Source organism: Falco punctatus (assembly GCF_963210335.1).
Source record: "Falco punctatus genome assembly, chromosome: 12".
Classification (NCBI taxonomy): Eukaryota; Metazoa; Chordata; class Aves; order Falconiformes; family Falconidae; genus Falco; species Falco punctatus.
This window is the reverse complement of record NC_137592.1, coordinates 14,695,928-14,719,596: the sequence shown is the minus strand read 5'-3', so window position 1 is coordinate 14,719,596 and position 23,669 is coordinate 14,695,928. Positions and strand designations below refer to the sequence as shown.

The window sequence follows — 23,669 nt, the reverse complement described above, 5'->3', positions numbered from 1 at the left end:
GGGAGAAAAAAACACAACAGTTAGGGACTTGGTTATAGTGGCAGATTCTTACCTGAATCACAGGTAAAGGATCATCTACTGGCAGATGACTGTTCTCAAAAATTAACACCAGCTTTAAGTTTTTACTGATCTTCCCTACGGGTTATTAATAAATACTGGGTTATTTATTGCATTTTTAAAAGTATTTATCAATGAGGTTTGGGGCTTTATTTGCCATCCTCTCACCTTATAGAGGAACCCCCCAAAATAATCTAAACTAGCTATGCCCAGACAGTAACAAAGCTAATTTTTTTTTTAAAAAAGGTGCTGATCACCTTCACTGAAATCTTCCCTACTTTATGTGGAGTTGGTTCTTGTTGCTGGGATTCATGCCTATGGTACTTCAGGCTGAGCTCCCAAGCAGGCATTCAAGTCAGGACTGTTACATCTAAGCACCTTGCTTCCTCCTTACTACCAGCACCCCAAGTTCACAGCGACTGCAGGAGAGCTCACTGCTCTGCTGCTATTCCAGTTTGCAGAAGGTTCGCTTTGTGAACTGTTCTGACACTAACTGCGGGGGGTGAACAGGCATTTGACATAGGGATATGTCAAACCACATAACCTTGTCTGTAATGGAAAAGATGAGGGCTATTGTCTCTTTGTCTGAAGGCAGTCAATGTTACTCAGTTTTCCAGGCAGCATGTGATTCAGGAACACATGTCAATATTTTTCCTGTGGGTGAGGAGGGCATCTTCAGTAGCCACCTCTTTCTAGTCTACAAAGAAATTTGGCTTCTTTCTTATTTAGCCCTAACATTTTATAACAGTAAAGAAACTGCCTCAAACTTTCTACCTCTAAAATGGATGTTACACAGTGATAAGCAGTATTAAGATGATACAGTATGGAAAAGAGTTACACAGTTACAGGGCTCGTGGTACTCCACCATATAGGAAACAAAGTATGAAATCACCCATGCTGTAATATTTTTCATGTCTGATGGTGCAAAGAGCATCACTGCCTCTCACTGAATGCTTTACATTACTGCTGCTCCTTGAATGCTCAAAAAAATATTAAAACCATAAAATGATGATAATTGAGACAAAAAAGGATAAAAATGAGTGACTGATTGAGAGATCATGTGTTTGTGCATATATATATATATACACACATACACACAAACATATATAAAAATACATGTGTAAAGTATTTCAAGATCCTGGACTATAAAAACATCAACTGTAGGAGAGAACAGGCTACCTTTATGTTAGTGTAATTGTTAAGAAAACAGAAAGGGAAAAAGTATCGCACATACACTGATTAAAAAAAAAAAAGTGGGGAAAAAAATCCGATTTATCTTTGCTCTTTGTTTCAAAAGCACCAGCTATGAAAATTCATGTCTATTACCTGTGCCTGGCATTGAAACACAATTCTAGGAACAAAGCAAAAAAGACAAGTTTTCTGTATTTGGTACGTGCAATTCAGAAATACGGACAGAAAGATGCAGATTGAATTGATACGTATCTTGCCCCTTGTGATCATTGCCTTCACTTCCATCTCAATCTGGGTCATACCACACTCCAAATACCTTTCTTGAGGTGCCAAAAATTCAAGGTTTCTGAATGTTAAAATAAAAACACTCTTGGACCATCATCTCAATACTGAACAGGCACTTCACTCAATTCTCTCTTACAGAAAACATGGTCTGAAGGCTTCCCTTATTTCTTCAAGCAAGACTTCAAATTACTGAACCAACATCCAGTGCAGGCACAAGAATACATAAATACCCAACTAGATGAGCTCAAAAAATCAAGTTCATCATCTTATCTGCAACGGATGTGTAACAAACACATGCAAGAACCCCTGCATATATGGATTGGGCTGAAGTAATTTCAGTCCCTTGTAGGTAAAAACTGGTTTTAAATCCTGATAGTTATACAGATGTCTGCACATGATTAACTTAAATAGCATTTCTACTTAACATTATTTAGAAGAGATCTTGAACAGGTTTGCAACCTTCTATGCAGCTTCAACAAGACCCTTTTGACAACTCTAGAATAGATATGCAACATGACCTATCACTTTTGAACATGACCTTTCAATTGCCCCATCTCCTTACGGTCTACAAAGCATCCTGCCTTTTGTGGATGAGTATAACTTCATGATGTTCTTTTCTAATTTGCCACCCCCAATACATTCTGTTCTGTGCTTTGCCCTACCTTTATTTCTTTTTTGAACACCTTTTAGTTTTTTTTATATCACCTGTTTTCATGTAGGAAGATCCGTACTGCATGCTATATTTATTCCAGATGAAACAGATTATTTCTTTTTCTGTTTGTCAAGTTTCCTTATGCATTCTTGAACAGCATTTCAATAACTGTCCACAAAGAATGGCAGGTGATTTTCATATTCCCAGACTATGGGAAAAGTATTTCTAATTTCAGCAACTAAACGATCTAAACTTGTCATTCACGTATCTATTTAAGTACGTACTGCTAATTAGAACTGATAATACCTAATGAAAGGACACCCAAGCACATTTTGAACACTATTAAAATGGTTTTGCTATATTGGCTGTTCTTACGGAGGGGGTTTATGATTGTTGAATTAGTAATGGGGATCTTCTGGAAGTCTCATTTCCAAAAAGAGACTTCAGATCTTTAGTCCCTTACTCCAAATGCCTAAGTCACCATCTTTGTGTATTTTATTTAAAATTTAAAGGACTTGAATACTGTTATATAGTATCAAGTTGAGTAACAGTAGTTCTGAACAATTTTTCATTAATTCAGAGTGAATATATACAAAAATTCACTACTTGCTTCTTCACTGGTCTGGAAATTAGAGTGGACATTCTGTGGTCTTCATGTGCACAGGTGCCTGCTGTTTTATCAAGACCATCAGTTTTTACAACAGTTCCATTATTAAGTTATGTGCACTGGGGCAGAAGGCCAATATATGTTCTTCTATTTTGATCCTTAAAACCAATCCGTATTTAGAGGTGAAACCTTTTCTCCCGAGAACTCTGCTTTTATGGTTATAAAGCAAGTTAGATAAATGAACCCTTGCGGTGTATTTATTGTTAAGTTCATTATGGGAATGTATCAAATACAGATTGTCTCCCCTAAAGGATTTTACTGCAGAAATGCTTCCTTTACCACACTAGAACTTAAAGGCAAAATAAATCACTTTCTGCTAGGGGAAAGAGCACTGGAAAAAGGAATCCATCTGCCAACTAAAGTTAGTTTACCCTAGTCATCAACCAAAAATATGCTAGAGTTCCACTCCAAGCATAGAGGATTTCCATCTAGTAAATGTAACAATACATCTCACAGCATTGCAATGGTTGTTTTCTGATCTTAGAAGTAAACCATGAATCACCTACTCCTCAGGCCTCTAATGCAAACATTTTGAAAAAAACATTATGTAGTGCCTCAAAACCTTTGAGCTCCTGTAAGCACCCCAGAAACTACTTCACAATGTATCATCAAACCCTTATTTCCATTTCATCACCAGAGCATACATGGCTAAACCCTAAAGCATTGTACCATCTCTGCCTTACTTGTGCCCAAACAGGTGTATGAGTCTTTTGCATAGGACATATACAAAAAATGTAATATTTTGTGTTTAGGAAGTTTAAGATTGCACACAAGCAACTGTAAAGTTGCTTTCATTATTCCTGAGGAATCTGCTGGGAAAAGGCAACTGGAGAGGACAGAAAACAAAATAATCTTCCATATTCAAGACCAGACAATACAGACTACAGTTTGCTATGTGTGAGTGATGATGAAAAATGACTGCATTTTCCTCATTGTCACATTCAAGAGCACTGGCTAGATGGAACTATGGCATGACAACAAGCAAGTACTTCATCTAAAACCTACATTCAAATCTTAACTTTCTGTCTTCAAATTCTGAAGAGAGTAAGCTGCTAAAATACCAATAAAATCATATGCAAAGCATCAGAAACAATTCAACTAAATGGCATAATTATCCACAACACAAAAAACAAACTGTAATTTTGGAGGTCCCTGATTTTGTTGAATTTCTTTTTTTCCCCTCTTTTTTAACCCAACAGAATGTGGTCAGACTTTCTGGAAACATGGCAGAAATACCCAATAATTGGATTACTGCAGACTGCCAATGGAGAAGCACAGTACACTGGTGGGACTACTGTGGTGGATGTCCCAGGCCAGGCATGGAGTCCCAGACTCTTCCTATGTACTGCTAGAGAAACACCACACTGTTACATAAAATACATAATAAATGTAATGATCCCTGTTACATGAAGAGCATTGTAAGAGAAAGGAAACTCCTTTTTCTCCCACCCAGAGACTGTGGTCCTGATCTCACTGACGAGACAGTCAGAATGCTGCTACAAGATGACAGATTTGTTTTGTTTGTGAGCATGCTTTGAAAAGTGGTGGAAGCTCCAAACAAGCTTATTAAATATTTATACAACTTAGTCATTTACAAAGTGACTTAAAAACATTTAAAAGTGTTCCTGTTTGAAACACCTTGATGTATATTATCTAAAAAGCAGTTGCATGCTGCCACAATTACCCTGATATTCAGTATATTCATACTTTGTTTTTTAAGGACAGAGAGCATATTTGGACTTTGCCATACAGCGGATGTGTCACATGGTTAATACAGTCGTTCTATCTACTGAAGAAAACTGAACTTCGCTTAAGTAGAGATACATTTTTACATTTCTAAAAGCTAAACCATTCTAATATCATTGCTGACGTTAAAAGACAGAGCCATTACCAAGTACCATTGATCACCTTAATTGTTCAAGCTAAACATTGATGTTTTCATGGCATATAGTAACCACTCTGGAAGTTTAGCCTTATATACTACAGTGACCCCTTCTGATTCATCCAAAGAAGCTCCCATTGGTAGGTAAAAGAAACTGAAGTCAGTATTACCGTACAAAATCAGAGCTTCTGACAGTTTTAAATCATCTCACCTGCCCACTAGTACTGCTATTTATCATTCCCAAGTCAAAAGGCAGTTCAAAACTGCCAGTATTTGCAGCTTACGCCACTTGCAAATTTTATTTAGTAAACCACTTGTGTTTGTATAGCTCCTCTATACAAAGCCTAGTCAAAAGCAGTCTTAACAATGTCATAGACTTATTCCTGTGCAGAATTCTGTGCTGTATGCTTTGGTTCTTCACATGCTTCACAAGAAATTTTACCTTTCTTGCTAATTTGAGATTCTAATCAAGAGGTTCAAACAATTTACAAGTACCTTGTAACCTTGAGAGATGAAGGTGCTGCAAAAATTCTCTATCAAAGGTGTATTATCTAACAAGGCATGTGTGAGTTCATATGCAGATTCCTGTCCAAGAACAGATTTTAATGGATCTTTAAAAGGTGAACGTACCTACAAGATATCATACACCACAGCAAAAGCAGGCAGATTAGCCAGCAGAGAAGATTAGATCGTGCTGCCGCAGCACTGTTCAGAATAATTGGACATCATTCTCCAAAAGTGTCTAGTAATCCCCAAACAACACTTAACGCATCTTCCCCATCCTTCCAACTGGAAAAATGATTTAACATCCTGTACATGCTATTAAAAAAAATGTGGGAGGAAATATTTTTTTCCTTTTTTCAAGACCTGAAATAGGTAAGAAATGAATGTAAGAGTAGAACAAATAGCTGCCAAGATACAAAGCAAGATCCTAAGGACTTGTACATGCAGTACCTCAGAAAACATTTGTTTTCTGGATTTGAATATAACCCAGCTTGCTAACCTTAGTATTTTGGAGATTTTTCAACCTTATTACAGAAGGCTGTAAAAGTGCGCTATAGTCCAGCCTAGCAAAATGTCCAGTGTAGCCTACACGCACTGCTATTTTACAGTACAAAAATATTCCAGTCCGCTGATATCTTGTACTATTTTCCTTCTAGATGGCTCCATTCTTGCACATACTCTTAATTACCTCTTCTCTCTCATCTGTGGGGAATGCTCTGCATTGGTACGGTCAGCTTTCACTATAGAACTCAAGGAACCCTCAGTTTTACTGACATTTTCTATAAAACCAAACCAACCCAAATCTCAACACACTAAACGACATGCATTTGGAAAGAAGTCAGCTAAACTGTTCTGCTCCCAGATTTACAAGATGTTGTGGACTTTGTTTAAGTGCTAAGTAGTTCAGAATAACTTGGCTAGGAATCTTGTCATTCATTCTCAAGGGGAAAGAGGAGTAAGCCACATTATGGTGAAGCTTTTCAACCAAATAGATGTATTTACTAAAATTCCACAAAACATAGCTTGAGGCAGTCCTTTCTATCATTTCCACCCCAAGAAAAGTGGATAGGGAATGTTAACCTCTGAAGGGCTCAGAGTTAAAAGTCTCCAAATATTAATGCACAGTATCTTAAAAATTGCCCTCTCAAGGCATTTCAGTTCCATGTTCCTTCACAAACAGCACAGCTGCAAAAGATTCATGAAACATACAGTAGGAAGAAGTGCACTTTTCTTATTAACTTATTTTTCTAACCTTTTGCTATGGTCACTGCAACACCTTGCAATATTTTATTCTTTATATAGATCATCTATACTCACTCATGACAACCAAAATGATCAATAATGGAATCAAAAAGTGGAAAAGAAAAAAGGTGGTATGAGACATCTTAGAATGTTTCTTTTAATCTGCCAATCTGTCCCTGAGACTGGACATGCACTTGGGACTTCCATCTTCTCTTAAATCAGTCATAATCTCAGCTTCATGCTAGAAGCACACAGCCCTGTGGCATCTGTGATGCTACATAAAATTTAATGTCTGAGACTCAGGATGCTTACGAGATGCTGCAGATTCATTTTTTATCTCTACTACTGGGTTTATGCTTAGGAGAAAATAAGGGAACAGGGGTCTTTTTTTCCTTTCTTGCTCTACTTTGCTATGTACCACAAAGAGGGTAAAGCGGTATGTATGGAGCATGCACAAAAAAGGGTATTAGTAAAAGAAAATGCTCAGGAAAGGAATGGATGAAATTGTATACAAAAGAAAGATGACACCATCTTAATCCTGTAACAGCCACTGGACAGGTATGGTTAAAGATTCTGCAAGAATTCTTCAGACTGCAAGGCAAAGACTTTGTATTTCCAAGTTTAGTCACGTCTAATTTGTGTTTGAAAGTGTCTTCTGCCTGTTTTCTTGAAGATCATAAGCCTGGGAAGCCGCTTTAGGGAGCACGCAAGAGATGTGGTTTTGCACTGTGGAGACTCTGCAAACAAACTGTGTTTTATCCCAATTTGTGCTAATTTCAAATTCACTTTCCTATTTATCTTCCTACTTGCGCAAAAAGCTGTCAAACCATTTTTTCCTACATTGAATGTGACACAAATATTGAGCAGAGAATTTATACCACTTGAGGACAGAGCACATGCTCATTTTTTAGGGTTTTGTTTGAATCCACGATTCTTAAGGAAGTTCAACATAAGACACTATTCTACTCCTTGACTTTGGAACTAAGAACTTCTCAAAAGAAAGTTTCTTCCTATTTCTTTGAAGACAGTGTATTTGGAGTGGGAAAAATTAAGATATGGCACTCTCCTAGATTCCAGCCCTGCTTTTGCTCTAGCGGACACCACCTACACAGATGTAGGGAGCATCTTCAGGAACAGAACTGAGGTTTTCAGTAAATTATTTCTGAACTTCAAAGTATCCACAATGAATCAAAGTGATAAATACAGCATACCTGCTTTGTAATAGCAAACTGAAATTAAAAAAGTTTGCTGTGGGTCAGGTCTTACTAAATACCACAGGTGTCAATCAGAATCATATCTCAACTCTGCCATGTACCACAAAGTAAGAGTGGTTAAATCTTTTGGTTTGGACCAAATATTCTTCCTGTTCTACAGAACACATGCACGTAAGAGTAACTACTACAACACAACTTCTTCACTCACTATGTTAAGGCCAACATCTATCAGAGACAGTCTGATGGAGCAACTTAGGTGCATGATTACTCCCACAGGTACCGCACGCAATCAATACTCGCTTCTAAACTACTTTGTACCTCAGAAGTCACTGACCTACACATTTAATCTGTAGGCTCCCCTTCCAACCTTACACGCTGTCCTTAATTTTCGGTCTAAGTTGCAACCCACAGCAGTCACGCTCAAGCAGTAGTTGTGACACTACAACTTGACTTACCAGCTAGCACAAATGGTGGGTTACCACTGTTGTGAAGTGTCTGTAGAACTGGGGTATGACCCCAGTTAATCTATGGTGATGGATGCAACTTTGCAGAATTTGGCATCTTAATTTGTCACATACATTCTCAATATAACCAAAAGAAACATTTTTTCCAAAAGACTTGCACAACTGCAAAAAACTAAACATTTACCTGGATTGTTAACAGGAGAATTTTCAAAGAAACATTTTGCTCCCAACGACTTGCAGCATCCAACAGTGGTGCCAGACAGTAAACAATGTACGACTAACTTGAGGGAGAGGAAAAGCTAGGTTCCAAATTAAAATTTTGGACTTTAAATAGGTGAAGAGAGTTTGCGTTTTTGAATTATCATACGATCTTGCAATGATATATTCAGGAGAAATTAGTATCACCACTACACTTGTAAAAGAAACACTCACTGCCATGTGTGCAGGGCTGAGAACACACTGAAACAACACTGCACGTCCCGTATCACTCCTAGTTTCACAAGGTTATATCCCATAGGATGTGGGACAATGAATCCAAAGAACAGGATATGCAGTAAAAAAGCAGAATTACACCAAAAAGTCATCCTAGTGTCACAGAGTAGATGCCTAATAAAGTAGAGGTAAACCATAATAATAGGTAACACTGTTGTCAATTGTAGTACTCTTATAAAATCAGATTTTCCATAGGCTATACCAGGATGTAAAGAAGTACTTGTTTCTCACCCAGAATATTTAGATTTGAGAGCAGTGAAATCTTACAAAAAAGTCTCCCGAGAAAGGGCAGGTGGGTGACAGAACTATGCTAGCATCAATGCAGAGCCTTGCACAGAGTGTTTGACCTTTTCAAAAGAGCTGGATAAGTATTAATACTTCTAGAATTCTCTCTACACTAAGCACACCTGAGCCAATACTTTTCTTCCAGAAGCTGAGGATTTAATTAAAAGCCAAAGCGTACCCAGAAACTTAATTAAAATTGCAAGCAATACCAAGTGATTCAATAATGTATGTGTATCATTTTGTTTAGCCCAATGAAAATGCAGGAAGGATAAGGCTACTAATGAAGAACTGGAATGAATAACGAAAGGGTCTATATGCACATACCGTACGTGTTGTATTAATTCTAACTGTTCTCCTGGATCCTGCATATATTTTATGAGCAAATCATCACATGCTGAATATGATTCCAGGTTTGATTTTCAATATATTTCCTGAATTGTGTTATTAATGCCTTAGGTTTAAATAGCTTTCTACAGGTTGCACTGTATCGGTCCACAGTCTGGCAACAGCTAGGCTTGCTGGCCAAATCACTGGAGAGAAGTAGCTCTCTTTCTTTTAAACCTAAATGAAATTTATTTTACATCTTTATCCCCTATTTACACCTTATGTCCAAGGTCCCTTAGATTACACATTCTGCTCCACGCAAATCTTCTATTGCTGTAGCCTCTTGCCATCTGTCAGGAGTAATTCTTCTAACCAAAGAGAAACAGAGCTCCATTCAGAAGCTCTATTTATACCATAAAGGAAAATAAATGCTTAGAGCGACGTACAATTCCACCCTTCCCCTTTTTTGGGGGATGCGAAGATTTACACAACATCCCCTACTCCTGCTTGTTCCGAATACAGCAGGACACCCTGTACAACGCTTATGCATATATCTGAGCAGCCTTCAGCAACTCAGGAACATTTAACAGCTGTGAACACCTCTGTAGGTAAACATTTTCACTTCAATACATAAAATGATACAATTAAATAAATGTATCACTTTTAAAACCTTACTGAAGAAAATGCTGTAGCTTAGTGATTAGAATATCCATAAATACAGTTTTTCAGCTCTTGAAACTTTTCTCCGAGGCAAGAAATACTTAATAGCAAAAGCCTCTGACACTAACATTATTCTTTTTATTCCTGTGAGAACAGGTGCACACTAATCTTTATGCCATTTCCTTAGAAGGTCCACAGCAACCTAGTAGAGAACTCTAGCACAGAACCATGTAGTCTCACTCCAGTCCCAGTTTCAACGCTGTCTTATACCTTAGATATGGAATTCAAGGCCACGGGTGGCATTTTCCTTTAGGTAATATTTTAGTTATTTGGTTTGTAAGGAAAAAACCCTGACTTTTCAAGGCAAACTTTTAACAATTCTTTCAATATCCTTTCTCCTCCCAGTTCTGATGCAGCAAATGGTGTGATGTTTTTTCCCCACTTCTTCCTATGAAGAATTAAGACTTCCACCAACAAAATTCACTCATCTTTCTTCCCTTCCTAAACCTTACTTCATAGTTGTTGAACTAGCTGGTAATGTTCCTTCAGGATTTGTCAGATTATGGCATATTTTTTGAGCCTGCTACGTTTACTTGAAATATCAAGCACATTAGTAAAATCAGTACATAGGTGTATAGCTATTCATTAACATATGGGCAGATATGTCTGATTCACTTTGAGGGGGATGCTTTCTAGGCCGTATCTTTCCTCTTGAGAACAGACTGCTGCAGCCTCCTGCCAACTGGCAGAAGTTTTCAAGGTGCACAGTTCTGGTGAAGCTATAACATGTGCCTGTGGGACTCTGGATAAATAAGAACACTGTGAAGAAAGAATTTTGATTAGAAAGGTAGAGCACTTTAACCTTCAAAAATGTTTCCTTTAACATCTGGCAAGTAGGTGGCTATTACCTTCATTTTTTTCTGATAAAAAAATGACGCAAAGACTGAGCAAATTGATTCTCTAAAGGTTCTGCAGGAGATGGAATTAGAAATCAGCTAGTCTCAGCTAGATTTTTATGTTCAAGTTCACTAGGCGTTGTGTCTCATGCATACAAGACAATTAAAATTGCATCTCCTTTCACTTTATGCATGTGCTTCTTTCTTCTGTAACCACAGCACAAGCATGTATGAAAGAAGAGACCTAATGCAGCAACCAACAAAATCCTTATTTTCCCCCCCTCACCATTACCACATCAGTACTATCAAAATAAAACCACTTTTTATTTGTTTTGTTTTTAAAAGGAACATGTTACCTTGTTTTATTTAAGAAGAACTCGAGGACCTAAGAGACTGACTGACCTATTTTCATTACCTGTATCGACTGGGACTGTTAACAGGGTCAGTATACGTTATAAATTAAGAGTCACCTGTTGTGGAACTGTAGGTAGCAGGGTGGAAGAAATCCAAACCAGCACATGCTGTAAGAAACCCACATTACTTGAACAAGCTGGGGGAATATACTAGAGCCTCTTCAAACTGTATTTCATGATGACTAATTATAAGCAGACCATGAACTCCATTTACACTTTTAAAGCTGTAAATAGTTTTTCTAAAGCCTAGACACTAAAATCTTTCTCTGGGTCCTACCCTTACAACCCATGATACACCAATTAGTCAACTGCTTTTAACTGTTTAATTTCTAGTATTTTCAGAATACATATTACTCAGAGAGACCAACTTTAGTTAACAGCTCCTATTCCCTATCAATTTAATTAGCATCTTGGGATAATATGTTTTTAAAATAAAACAAAATAAAAAACCCTCTTAGAGTCTGAATTCAAGCTACAATGGGTAAGTGTTTGCTTGCTGGGATTTTGTTTGGTTTTGATTTTGTTGGGTTTTTTTTTAAATGCTTGCAGCAATGTAAGCTAAGATGCTAAGCATTACCGGAATGGCTGAAGTAGAAGGACTATTCTGGGAGCAGCTATCTTAGGAGAACAGCCAACACAAGACAGCTGAAGAGGGTACATCTTAAGGCCTGGCAGGAAGACTCACCAGAATTATAGTATGTAACCAGTTACTAATAAGATTTATTTTTCCTTTAATACTTCTTATTGAAGTGGTTGACTCAACCTCCAGAAGCAGTGCACATACTTAATTTTAATCAATGGAAGTACATCCATTATACCAATACATAATCATGTCCTGAAGCCATTGTACCAGATAAACCTTACCCATCTAGAAAGTGAATTTACTAGCACCATTATAAATTCTCCTCCACAGAAAAAGGTTCAATGGAAATGGAACCATGATTTAATATTTTACTGAGTTTTAAGAGAAACATTAGTTTCAATACATGTCGGACTACTTTGTACAATGATGAAGCAGTTGTCAGCTGCTTTTTTTTTTTTTTTTTTTTGCTTATCTATTCATGTTTGTTTGTTTCTTCCTGTCCTTTTGAAGATAATTTTTAAATTAACTGAGTAAATCAAATCATTCCAAATTTACTCTGGCACAATTCAAACAAGTGCCTCATCTCCTGTGTTTATGAATGAGCAGTATACAAGTTAAGAATCTGCAGCTGTTTTTCTTCCACTTGCTCTATCACTGAATCACAGCGAGACCTGCTGCTACAGTAAAAAAAGGTACCGTCTCTTCTGTGTGGACACATTTTGTTTCTGATGGCTCAGTGCTCGATAAGAGTCTGTTCTTTCCTTACCCCTCTGCTTAGTGGGAGTCCAAAACAGAAGTAAAGCAATGGACACTTTTAAATAATCCCAAGAAAATAATTCCACCAGGTTATTACAGATTTATATAGAACTAAATTAAAAACAGCGATGTGAGAAAATAAGCATAGTAACATACCAGAGCTCTCTTACACTTACTAACTATGCTTATGTGTATGTGTGTACATATATACAAAAGACAAGTTTCCAAATGGTTTAGAAGGTATGTTTGCCAATTATTTTTTAAAAGTTTTGTTCCTGTCCCTGCCAACATTACAGATTTTTACAACTTGCTATAAGGCCTTCTCATGGTGGTTGAATCTCCTTTAATTTTGCATCTGCTCATCAATGTTTCAAAGTCCTTTCCACTGTTAAGTTTTTAAATATATATATATAGATATGTAAGTATTTATTTATAATTTGGCAAGCACTAAACTATCTTTAGAATGCAGCAGACTTAAATCAGGAGTTGGTTTGGGATGTAGGATATTTTGTAAGAGATATAATGCCAGTTAGTTTTAACATTGTTCTAGTGCAAGATAAATGTGCTCTTCACAGGCTTATTCCCTCATCACCTTAAGGTCAGCTTTCCTTTGAGCTACTTTTTTCAAGTAACTTCTGAAATTTGTGATTTTGTTCCCATGATTAACTTCCCTCATGATCACTGTTCACACAGAAAGGAGTGTGGTGCACTGATACCTGTATATAAATTAATCCAAAGACTTCACATACCTCTTTAGACATATGTTTTTTGATGAGCTGTTTCAAATAAGTTTTTTTCTCTTATTTTAACAATCAACCGAAGTACCTCTGTTTCTGTCAATGATTCCTTTCATCTACTTAATAGGCATTTATAATAGTCTGTCCCACTGCCCCTATTTTTTGTTTGTTTTTAATCAAAGTACTTAAACATTCATTTACATGTTTTTTCCTCCCTCTAGACAAGTAATCTTAAGATTACCCAGCTTGTTGCTTTACCTCCCTGTTTTATACTCCTTCACAGTTCAGCTTCTCCTTTATCTTTTTTTCATTTTCCTACATGAACGAATTTGGCATCCAAGCCAACTGTACTATGCAACGTGTACGTCTTGTACTACTATGGCCTCTTTACTTTCTGTTCTTCCTGTCCCCTCCTCTAATCTAAGCAAAGAATGAAGAACCTTAAGTGGTTTTATGCATTAACCTTACAAGAAAAAAAGCAACAAAGTAGTTGGGTAGAAATTGAGTTATCAACTATTCAGACATATTAATTTTTCTGTGTTGCTAAGCTGTAGCAAGCAGCTTGCTATTAAACTTCTTAGAACTAGAAGCCATTTTATCAAGATAATCTTACCCACTCTGCTCACATTTTGATGAGATATTTCACCCACCAACTTCTAATAAAAATTTAACATGGCATCTATCCAGTTTGCATTAAAGTCACATTCAGCACCATCTCTGAGATGCCCAGCACACTGTATACTGCAAAGGCTAAAACCTGTGTCCTTTTTCTAGAGACGTGCTTCAGTAGTTAGATCTCAATTACAATAAGCAGTGGACAGTCAGCTACGTGGACAAAGTTATAGCCACATAAAGCTCCTAACTAATTAGGAAGGAAAGTTATGCCCTGATAAAGAAGCAGTCCGTGGTGTGCCCCAACAACGTGCTACACCCTCATGGCACGCGTTCAGCACAGCGCGGCAGCGCTCTGGCTAACCGGCAAAGTTAAACTTGCATTTCCTGACTCAAGAGTCTTGCTGCTGTAGAGGCCACTTGTGAACATGCATCCCTTCAAACCAAGAAACAAACAAACATTAATATTTACCAACATCTCAGAAATAAAAATTGCAAAGCCACGTGTTTTGCCTTCACCGTGTCCGAGGTTAGTAGTTACTGCCGTGTCTGCACCCTGAGCAGCGGGGAGTATGCAACTGTTCAAGTCTCTCTCCATTCTGGGAAATTATACCTTGTCAAAACACAACCTAAGCCAGTAACACTTCAAGAAAATCTTTCCCATCCACACAGACAAGAAATACTGCTAACAACTGTTGGATCAGATTGCACCACAACTGAGCAGATGTTTTTAAGTCTGATCAAACTGGGAGGTTTCAACATCCTCCCGTGCTATTAAGCACCTACTCTGGCCAAAGAACACAAAACCCCTGAGATTCCTATCTGAGAAGCACACAAACAAGTCAGCAACATCTCTCTAAGGCACTGCTACTGGGAGCTAAAGCTAGGCTTACTCTCCAGGGCCACCCCACTGATTGCCAAGAGTTCTGGACAGCTGGAGCCTGAGCTACAGACGTGTCCATTAGGACGTGGCCTAGAAATTGCAAACCATTCTGCACAAAACCTGCTGAAGGGCTGGCATGCTGCAGTAATTTTTCTTTAATTGCTGACTAGGGCTGGATCTAACATGACAGATGTGAAATACCATCTAGACTATCCTCATACATCTTAAGCAATTCCAACAATATTAAAGACCGCTGCAGACTTCTGCATGTTGGCTTTACGCAGTAAGTGATACCAGAACTACTTTTTGCTGTAAAATACTTCTAAGCCTCTGCCATAAAACTAAGCTGTGCTTTCTGTGCAAATAATTTCTATGGCTTAGAAGCTTACAACTCAGATCTTTTAAAAATGTACACCGCTATTTAGTAGCAACATAAATCTAGTCAAGCAACTAAGACAAGGCCCATAAATTTATAGTGTAATTTGCAAATAATCAATCTGCCTTTTTTAAAATACATTTCCAGAAGTCTGTGTTCTCTAGCTGCTTTCACTCACAACTTCGCTGCCCCTAGCTTTAAAGCCAGTCTGTGGTAAATGCCTGCTTATAACATCACTGAATCGACAATTTTCAGATCAAGGATCATAGGTGATTGACTTCAGACCTCTTACACTCCCAGCAGAAATGCTGTAATAGAATGTAACTTGAAGAATATGATTCCTGTAACTCCTTGACAGTATAATTGCCTGTTAAATCTAATATTAAATAAATACAGTATTTCAATACAATTATTATCTATCATAAGACACTAAGCTATTGAAAGGCCCACCCAAAACTAGAGAACACTGCTGTCTGGAAAACATGCCTAGTGTAACTGTCACCTAGAAGTGTTTCACAGGAAGGTAGTTTTGTTCTAGTAGTGTTGATTTAAAGGTTATCCAATCAGAGAGGCACAAAATGAGAATTCGTTTTAAAATTTCTCTCTCGCTGAAGCTTGCAAAGTGCATCAGCAATTAACAATTCCTATCACTTCTCCCAGTTCACCATGTGAAAAGGCTCAGAACTCGTTTTACAAATTGCTCTTTTGAAGATCAAAGGGAAGCTGAATTTGTCTGTGTGCGCTCTGGATGAGTTTGTAATTTACTGGAACTTTCAGAGGAGGCTTGGCAGCACGCTCGTTTGACAGCCCCAGGGTACAGGATTCAGGGGAGCTCTGTGACTCTTCTGAGTTCCTTCCTTGGCTTTAATTGGCACCTCATTAGAAATTAATGAAAATGACATCCTCTGTTCTTCCTGCTCCAGGCACAGAACACTACAAAAAGACCCATCACAATTCATAACACATTCAATTTATATAGCAATGGCTCTTAAGCATTATTTATGAGATGTGAATTTCTTGTCAGCAGTTAAAAACTTGTACAGAGGGGAAGCAGAATGAAAAAAGGTCTTGAGAGTATGCATGTATGAAAATAAACAGATCTTTCTACATCTGAAAAATGTTGTGTTTGAATTTGAAGAACTTGCTGGAACTCCCTTCTCAGTAGTGAATTGTTTTTTGTCATGGCAAAGCCCTGCAGCACTGTCAAATACGTCTCCAGTTCCATGCAGTGTCAAGGGAACGAGCTCAGCCGCATCCCCTCCCTCTGCACAGGTCTTATAGAGACAGTAGAGCCAATGCATTACCTCCCAAAGATCTCTGAATCTGGTGTAAAGCAGCAGCCCACTCTCTCTGTCCCCTTTTAAAAAAGGTTGTTCCCTGCCGCACAAGTCCCAGTTATGCCGGATTAATATTTGCAGGTATGTCTATATTAAAACATTGTCCAGTATGTATAGATTTTTCTTCCCACTATGTCTCACTAAAAATCTCACTGGAAGAGTCACCAGGACACATCACCAAAAAAGGAGATAATTTCCACTACTTTGAACTTTAAGACAAGATCACGTGTAACAGCAAACAATAAAATGGCTGCTCTGTGGAGTTAATTTGGATTTTAACAACAGTGTTTCAAACACAGCTTTGGAACAACATGGTATTTATGTGGTTAATCCTCTTTCCTTACATCCAAGCAAACACATACATTTGTCCTTCTAAAGATTGTGACTGCCTTTTTGTTGATTCTGACTAACAGAATTTCTTTTAGTGTTTAAAGTTGAGGGGTTTTCCATCTTGGGGTTTTTTCCCCACTGTTTCAGTTAAGGAATAAGATGCCAAGAATTTAATAGCAGTGGTCCAAAGTCCAGATCAAACAATGTTCTACCTTGACCATTACTTTTGAAGAATATACATGCCTATTTTACACCAGTTCATTGTATTTCCAACACTTCCAGTTAAACATGCATCATTACCTGTGCTTCACATTATGACAAAAAGGATAGCCTGATCACATATGGATTTAGAAAACTTCTAAATGAAAAAGATTTTATTTATTCTGTCCCATTTCCCATCACCCTCTCACCAGGGTTTGTGATCTGGCTTGTCATACATGACCTAAAGCAACCCAGTTACAGATAGCAGGGCAAGGTTAGTGAGAATGGTTGCAAAGGCATCTGCTTTAAAATGACAAAGGCTACATGCTGATGAGCACTGGTAAAGCAGTTCAGGTGATGTGAAGCCAAGATCACCTGTCTTGCTCAGTGGTACGGTTTTGGTTGCTTTTATTAATATGATTATTAAAAGTAAGTAGTGCAGGGTATGCCTACTTTGACATCACATGAGAACATTTTGTTACAGATAACACATACACACTGAATACAGCATTAATGAAAAATTACAGCTGCACTGATAAACCAAAGATCTCCAGTCTTTTCAGCCCTGTTGTGAACATGGAAATAGACTCCTGCCTCTAATTTCTGTCATTAAGTGCGTGGAACAGAAATGTTTATTACACATATTTTAAACTATATAGGATGTACTACGCACTGTAGGAGTGCAAATTTTCATTTCCTCACTTATTGCTGAGGAACTCCGATATTTTTTTTTGGTTTCATATTGATCTTTTATTAACAAATTTTATGAACTTTAACAGGGCTATTTCCATAAAGCTGTATATATCCAGTAGAAATAATTTAAAGAATAATTCCTACAACATTTATATTGCAACAGTGTTGAATTGTGGAATTACCTCATGAAAACTTGAGAGGAACCAACTAGATATATTTGCCATTCATTTTTTTTTTTTTAAAAAGGAGGGGGGGAGGGCAGGTCTTATTTTATAATTTAAAAAACATTAATTATCAATGGAAGGACTTTAAAAAGTTGCTAATAAAATTTCATTGCTCTTACATAGCTCTAACTTTGCAGAATGTAGCAAAGATTAATGATGTAACAAATTGCTAAGGCATCTTTTCTCCAGTTCTCCCCAAGATTATAAAACTCTTGCTCCCAATATTAGGGAGGATTCTTCTATTTCAAGTCAGGTACCTGTGAGCAGCCTCCGTCATTTGATATGTGACAGCAGCAGACTAAAAGCAGAAACTCCTGATTCTACCATGCTGAGCAGAAAGAGCCATACCAAACTGTGTCATTGATAGTGCTGAATTCCTTCAGTTTGATAATAATGTTACTGGATACTTCAAAGTATCCAGACATGTGATTTCTGTAACAAGAATTTTAACATTACAGCTTTTGATTTCATGTTTGGTGGCTTCACAGATAACGTATGTTAGTTCTATGGCAGGGCTCCGATATCTGAAACAAAGCCTGCCTCACATTCAAAAGAGCCCAACACAACATTGATCTCTAAAGGCTGAAGACAGACAGGTGCTGAAGAAAAAAACACAAGTATAACATGGAATCTTTGCAACTTTCTATTGCTTCTCTTCGCTTGATATTTGGTATTTGGTATAGAATTCACTCACTGGGTCTTTCTAACCAGCTTAGCCAACCCTTCCTCTCTCCACTGCTGCTCACAAGGGTGTGCCTTCTATCCAGAAAACATTTTAATAGAATATTCTACGTTTCACAGGTGCAATGTGAATTGCATCTATCATCTATGCAAATATTTTGGAAATTATGCCCCTGCTGAGACACAATGAAGTAACTGAACAAACTTCTGCAAACATATCAATACAAGCATGGTCAGAGAGCACAAGTGCAAGGTTTCAACACATGCTTATATGAAAAAATAATCAGCAGGTAAAACTACCATGTGCGTTATCACTGGGTCTGATGAGCACATTTGAACCAGTGATGAACGATGAAAAAGCATCTCCTCTGGAATCTAGTCCTATTAATTATTGTTTCAGAAAGATTATTTGCATGTAATATGAAACCCCAAATTAGCTGCCTGCATGAGATTATCATCCTCAGCTCAATCAGTTGAACAGTGTCATCAACTCTGGAAAAGCCAGGTTGGATGATTTTAAGTTTATGGTGAACAAGAAGTCTTCCCCTCAACAGCTAACTGTAAGAATGAAAACATTTTCAAATTAGAGGTTTTTTTGGGTTTTACCTTTTTAATAATAATAGAATTATAAAATCAGAATGTAGATGCTAACCTATGTTCCTTTAAGCTCTGTAAAAACCCTGTCATCTTTGCATATTTACTGATGTGCTTTGTGTTTCTCCTCCTGTCAAGTGGGTATGATGCTCTCCCGCCTTACAGGGACTTCTGAAGCTAAATTCATTAACATCTGAGATCTCTTGAGACAAGGCAGTACATCAAGGCCAACATTTTAAAGGGGAAATTAGACAGGAACTAACTATAACTTTTTGCTACCGGTGGAAGCTATAGCTTCTGTTTAAAAGTATTTTTGAAAGACAAAAAAACTCAAGTGTTCTTTGTATTTCCACCTCTGTCTGTTAGGGAACCGAGCACGGCTGCATTAGGACACTACTCAGTACTCACCACAGCGACATGATCCCAGTTCCTGCTGTACTAGCTCCAGTTTTGTTTGGCACTGGAAGCATCGGCGTCTACTCTTCTGTTTGGATCGACTGGTTTCTTCAGGCCTGTCATTACTGTCATCCAGTAGCCGTGGCCGTTTCACAGGAGAAGCCTCACTCTCCGACTGTGAATCTGTTGTATTCACAACAAATATTTTAGGAAACATATTAGAACTTCCTTGGTGAGGCATCCCTTTGGGCAGACTGAAGGTATATTGCTTTCAGCTGGGGTCACCACCAAGCAGCATGATACTCCCCGTTCTATTGCATATACACATTTTCTTAACAATCAAAATGAGCATCAAGTAAAGGACAAATTACCATTGTTCCCTAGAAGAACCCCTCCTGCTGGCAATTACTGAATGTAAAATGAAGTGATTAGCTTCCTTCCAGCCATGGCTGGGTCATATAGAGATACATGTAGAGTACGCACCACCCTAACAATTACAGACTTCATCTGTCATCTCATTTAGTTTCTCCTGTGCACCTCCTTTGTTCTCCCTGCACAAGTAGGCTGCTGATGAAAAGCAGCTGAAAGCAGGTTCAAACTATTTCCTCCCTGGGCAGGAGGGAGATTTTTAAGGCACAGCATGTAAATTATATCTCTTATGACTGAAGGCAATACACAAAAGCACCATACTGTGCTTCCCTCTCTTTCCACATGGATAATGATTTAAATTAAATTAGTATACACCAATACAAACCTAAACAAAATAAGCCCAACTTGTACACGCAGGCTATAAATTCAAAGTGCTCAGCCATTTTTAAAGAATTAGTCAGAATACTACCTGCATTAATAGCTTAATAAATTTCAACTTATAAGAAAATAGCATGTGGAAAGCCTTAAGAAGTTCAGGATATGTTCAGGATAATGTTACTTCATGTAGCATAGTACCTTCCCTGCTTCCTTTTTTTCTTTTCCTTTTACACTGGACAGTATAATGGACAGGGCTCAAGAGTAGCTCATGAAATGCACATTACATTACTGACTGGAATGTGGGACGCCCAAACCTTATTTTTGCAGCACGTCAGAGGCAATGGATTTCAGCAGATCTGCCACTCTGCAATCTGAGTCAGGTCAGGCTAGCAAAAACATTTTCTCTTCCTAAACCTGGGCATAGCAGAATCAGTTCTCCATTTCTTTTTAATAGAAGCTGCAAATACATTTTACCCAAACCGTACTACAAATTAAACTGTTTGTGGTACTGTTGCAAGGGAACTGCTGAAAGCCATTACTGCAATCAGCCAGTTCCAGTGCAAAATGGTGATCAAGGAAAAATAAAAGCATTAGTTCAGTTAAATCCACTTTGAAAGGACATCAATCCAGCAAGTACCAAGAGAACTATATCCTTTTGGCAAGGCAGTAGACTATTGGTTGTGCTTTTACCTTTATTTTAAGTTTTCATTGTGTGGTGTCCTGTGCTTATGGAAAACAAGTCTATGTTAGTTGTCCTGAGTTAGCCAGGAAAAGATAACTGCTGTGGTTAAAACATTGCCCATCTCCTTATTAGTTATATGATCTCATCTGATCCACTGCTTATCAACACCATGACTTTCCTTGAGCAAACAGCTAATGAAGTCAGACCAGGAATACCTGCTAGCCTCTCCCTCCAGGGGACACTATTAGCTTTCCCTGGTTCCTCATACACAGTATAAACTAACCCACTTTTCTTACCTGTGTTTCAGACCTTGTCTCACAGTGTTTTCCCAGTTGTTGAACTCCCACTACTACAGCCATTACAAATATACAACTTGCCTTACTTGGGTCTACTCTATTCTGTCATAGTGCTCTTAAGATATGCTGAAAATGCCCTCCTCACTTTACCATGAGAACAAAGTCTTGGAATCTCACATTTCACAGAGAAGTGAACTGGTTTCTGCAGAGTATATGGGTGATGTTTTTATTAATCTACAATAATTTTATCTGATGTGTGCCTTTCACCTTACAAAATACATCTATTAGGCCTAAACATTTGGTAGGTAACATACTCCACCTCTACACGCTTGGCTGTGCAGGAGCCTTGACAAGGAAAAGTAAGTAGTACATAATGAATTATTACAGTTATAGAGCAACTAGTCCTGTCTTAAATTAAATCTCTGCAGAAGATGATCCAAGAGAAAGATCCTCTGAAAAAACTGCCCAACTCTCTGAACCGAGATCCCAACTCATGCAACAAGGGATATCTTATGGTCCTATCCCCCAGATTCTGGTTTTCAGAGTGCCTGAAGAGCAGGCTAGCCTTGAATGTGGTAGGGTGCACCTTCAACAGGCAGCTTGTGTACTGTAACCCAGCAAAAACCTATGCCAGCCCACCTTGCTGCCAAAGGTGGGGAACGACATGGTTTGTAGTTTATTCATTACTCAGAGACAGACGCAGTGCTGTGTTGAAATAGCTACCTCCCACACATCTTTCCTTCTGGAAACATACGCCACTCTGGTAGTTGTCAGAAGCAAATCTGGCATTCTGAATTAAGTCAATGGAAACCATAGTGGTCTGCTTATAATAAAGTCCAAATAAGGGATTCATGTGTATGAGTCACCCAGTGTCTAATCAGTTAATGAAGCCATGTGCTTTAATGAGAAAAATAGCTACCCTTAGTCAGGCTAGTAGTCCTATAATTAAAATATTTAATTTTACATTTCCTGTTAATTGGTAATGACTAATTGAATATTAACATAAGTTGGTTAATATGATAGAAATTAAAATTTAGGTATCTCATTTTTTAACATGCGTATCTTTTTGCCGTAATTTAAACAATGTTAACACCGAGGTAAGAAGCCCCTCGGGGACAATACCAGCTATCTGATGCCTGGCCACACAGCACCTTGAACACGCAAACCCAAGCTAATATGCATTACAAACCAGACCAACAGTACACATGCTTACATCTTCTCGTGGGCAAGTACAAAGGGGTGAGAAAGCATAGATCAGAACTCAGAACTTTCAGATTCAGTCCTGCAATGCATGTCTTCCAGATCGCGTTGCCTTCCGCAATACTGACACAAGCGATACAGAACACAAAATAAGTCTTCCAGCACCTGGAATCTTGCAACATTAAATCAGAGATCTGATAGCAAAAGGAAATTGTCATGCATAGCTTTACTACCTGCATTGCAGAAAAAAAACCTCAACACCCTAGGAACAGGATGAAGTGCTGCAACTAGACACATGAGCAAATTCTCAGTGTCAACTATTAAACAATCAAAAATGGCTACAGATAAGAGGATTGTTTCAGTAACTGACAGTGGCTTTCCTTAGAAGGATGATTCGTGCAACAAGAATTACTTCTTGCTCTGTCTTTAAGAAACATTTTCCACAGTCAACTTGCATATTAGCATTACACCTAAACCAACAAATACCCAGTCTGAGGAAAGAAAAAAGGAAGAATAAAGAATGCTTTCCTTGTGCTTGCAGATGTCAAAAATCATAAAACCTTTCTGTAGAAATGAAAAAAAACCCCCAACAATAGAGATGAGATATCCCCAAAATTTCACAAAGAAATTGCTCAGCAGAGTAACTGCAACTGCCACAATCCCACTGCAGTTTTATTCTGGAGTTATGAAATAAGGATACTTCTATATCTGATGATAGATTCTTCTAATTGTGGTGACTCTGTCAAACTCCCATTTGAAATAGAAGCAATTCAGCTGAGCAAGACACAAACTGGAGGCTTGTCTGGAAACAACAAGCAGAGTAGTGTTCTTAAAAATTCTGTTGTCTCGGACAGAAACTCACATTTGTTCCTCACTGTCACTGTTCTCGTCTTCATTACTCATGCTCTCCCCTCAAAATTTGCCAAATAAATGATGTCAGAGCTGAATCCCACTCTTAACTCTCCTGCCATGGAGGAGTTTGCAGGCTGCATGTACATGGCTTCACTAACAATCATGATGGCTCCTCTGCGGTATTTTGGGGAGGGGGTGGGACACTCTAAGCCCTGAAGAGACATGGGCTGAGAAAATTTAACAGGGAAGGAAGAAGGAAGG

The 23,669-nt window shown here is 38.0% G+C and overlaps 1 protein-coding gene and 1 long non-coding RNA gene across 4 annotated transcripts in view; one reads left to right on the top strand and one right to left on the bottom strand.

Annotated features, from left to right (window-relative positions):
• ZFAND3 (zinc finger AN1-type containing 3) overlaps positions 1-23,669 on the bottom strand; it is a 146,266-nt gene that overhangs the window by 2,731 nt on the left and 119,866 nt on the right. For all 3 annotated transcript variants that reach the window (XM_080407882.1, XM_080407884.1, XM_080407883.1), the window contains one exon: positions 19,644-19,814. In XM_080407882.1, coding sequence (XP_080264008.1) covers positions 19,644-19,814 — 171 coding nt within the window. The remainder of the gene's footprint in view (positions 1-19,643; positions 19,815-23,669) is intronic.
• Positions 4-17,972, top strand: LOC308071851. The gene is made up of 2 exons (XR_013931342.1): positions 4-12,787; positions 13,040-17,972. It is a non-coding gene; the product is annotated as an uncharacterized lncRNA (long non-coding RNA).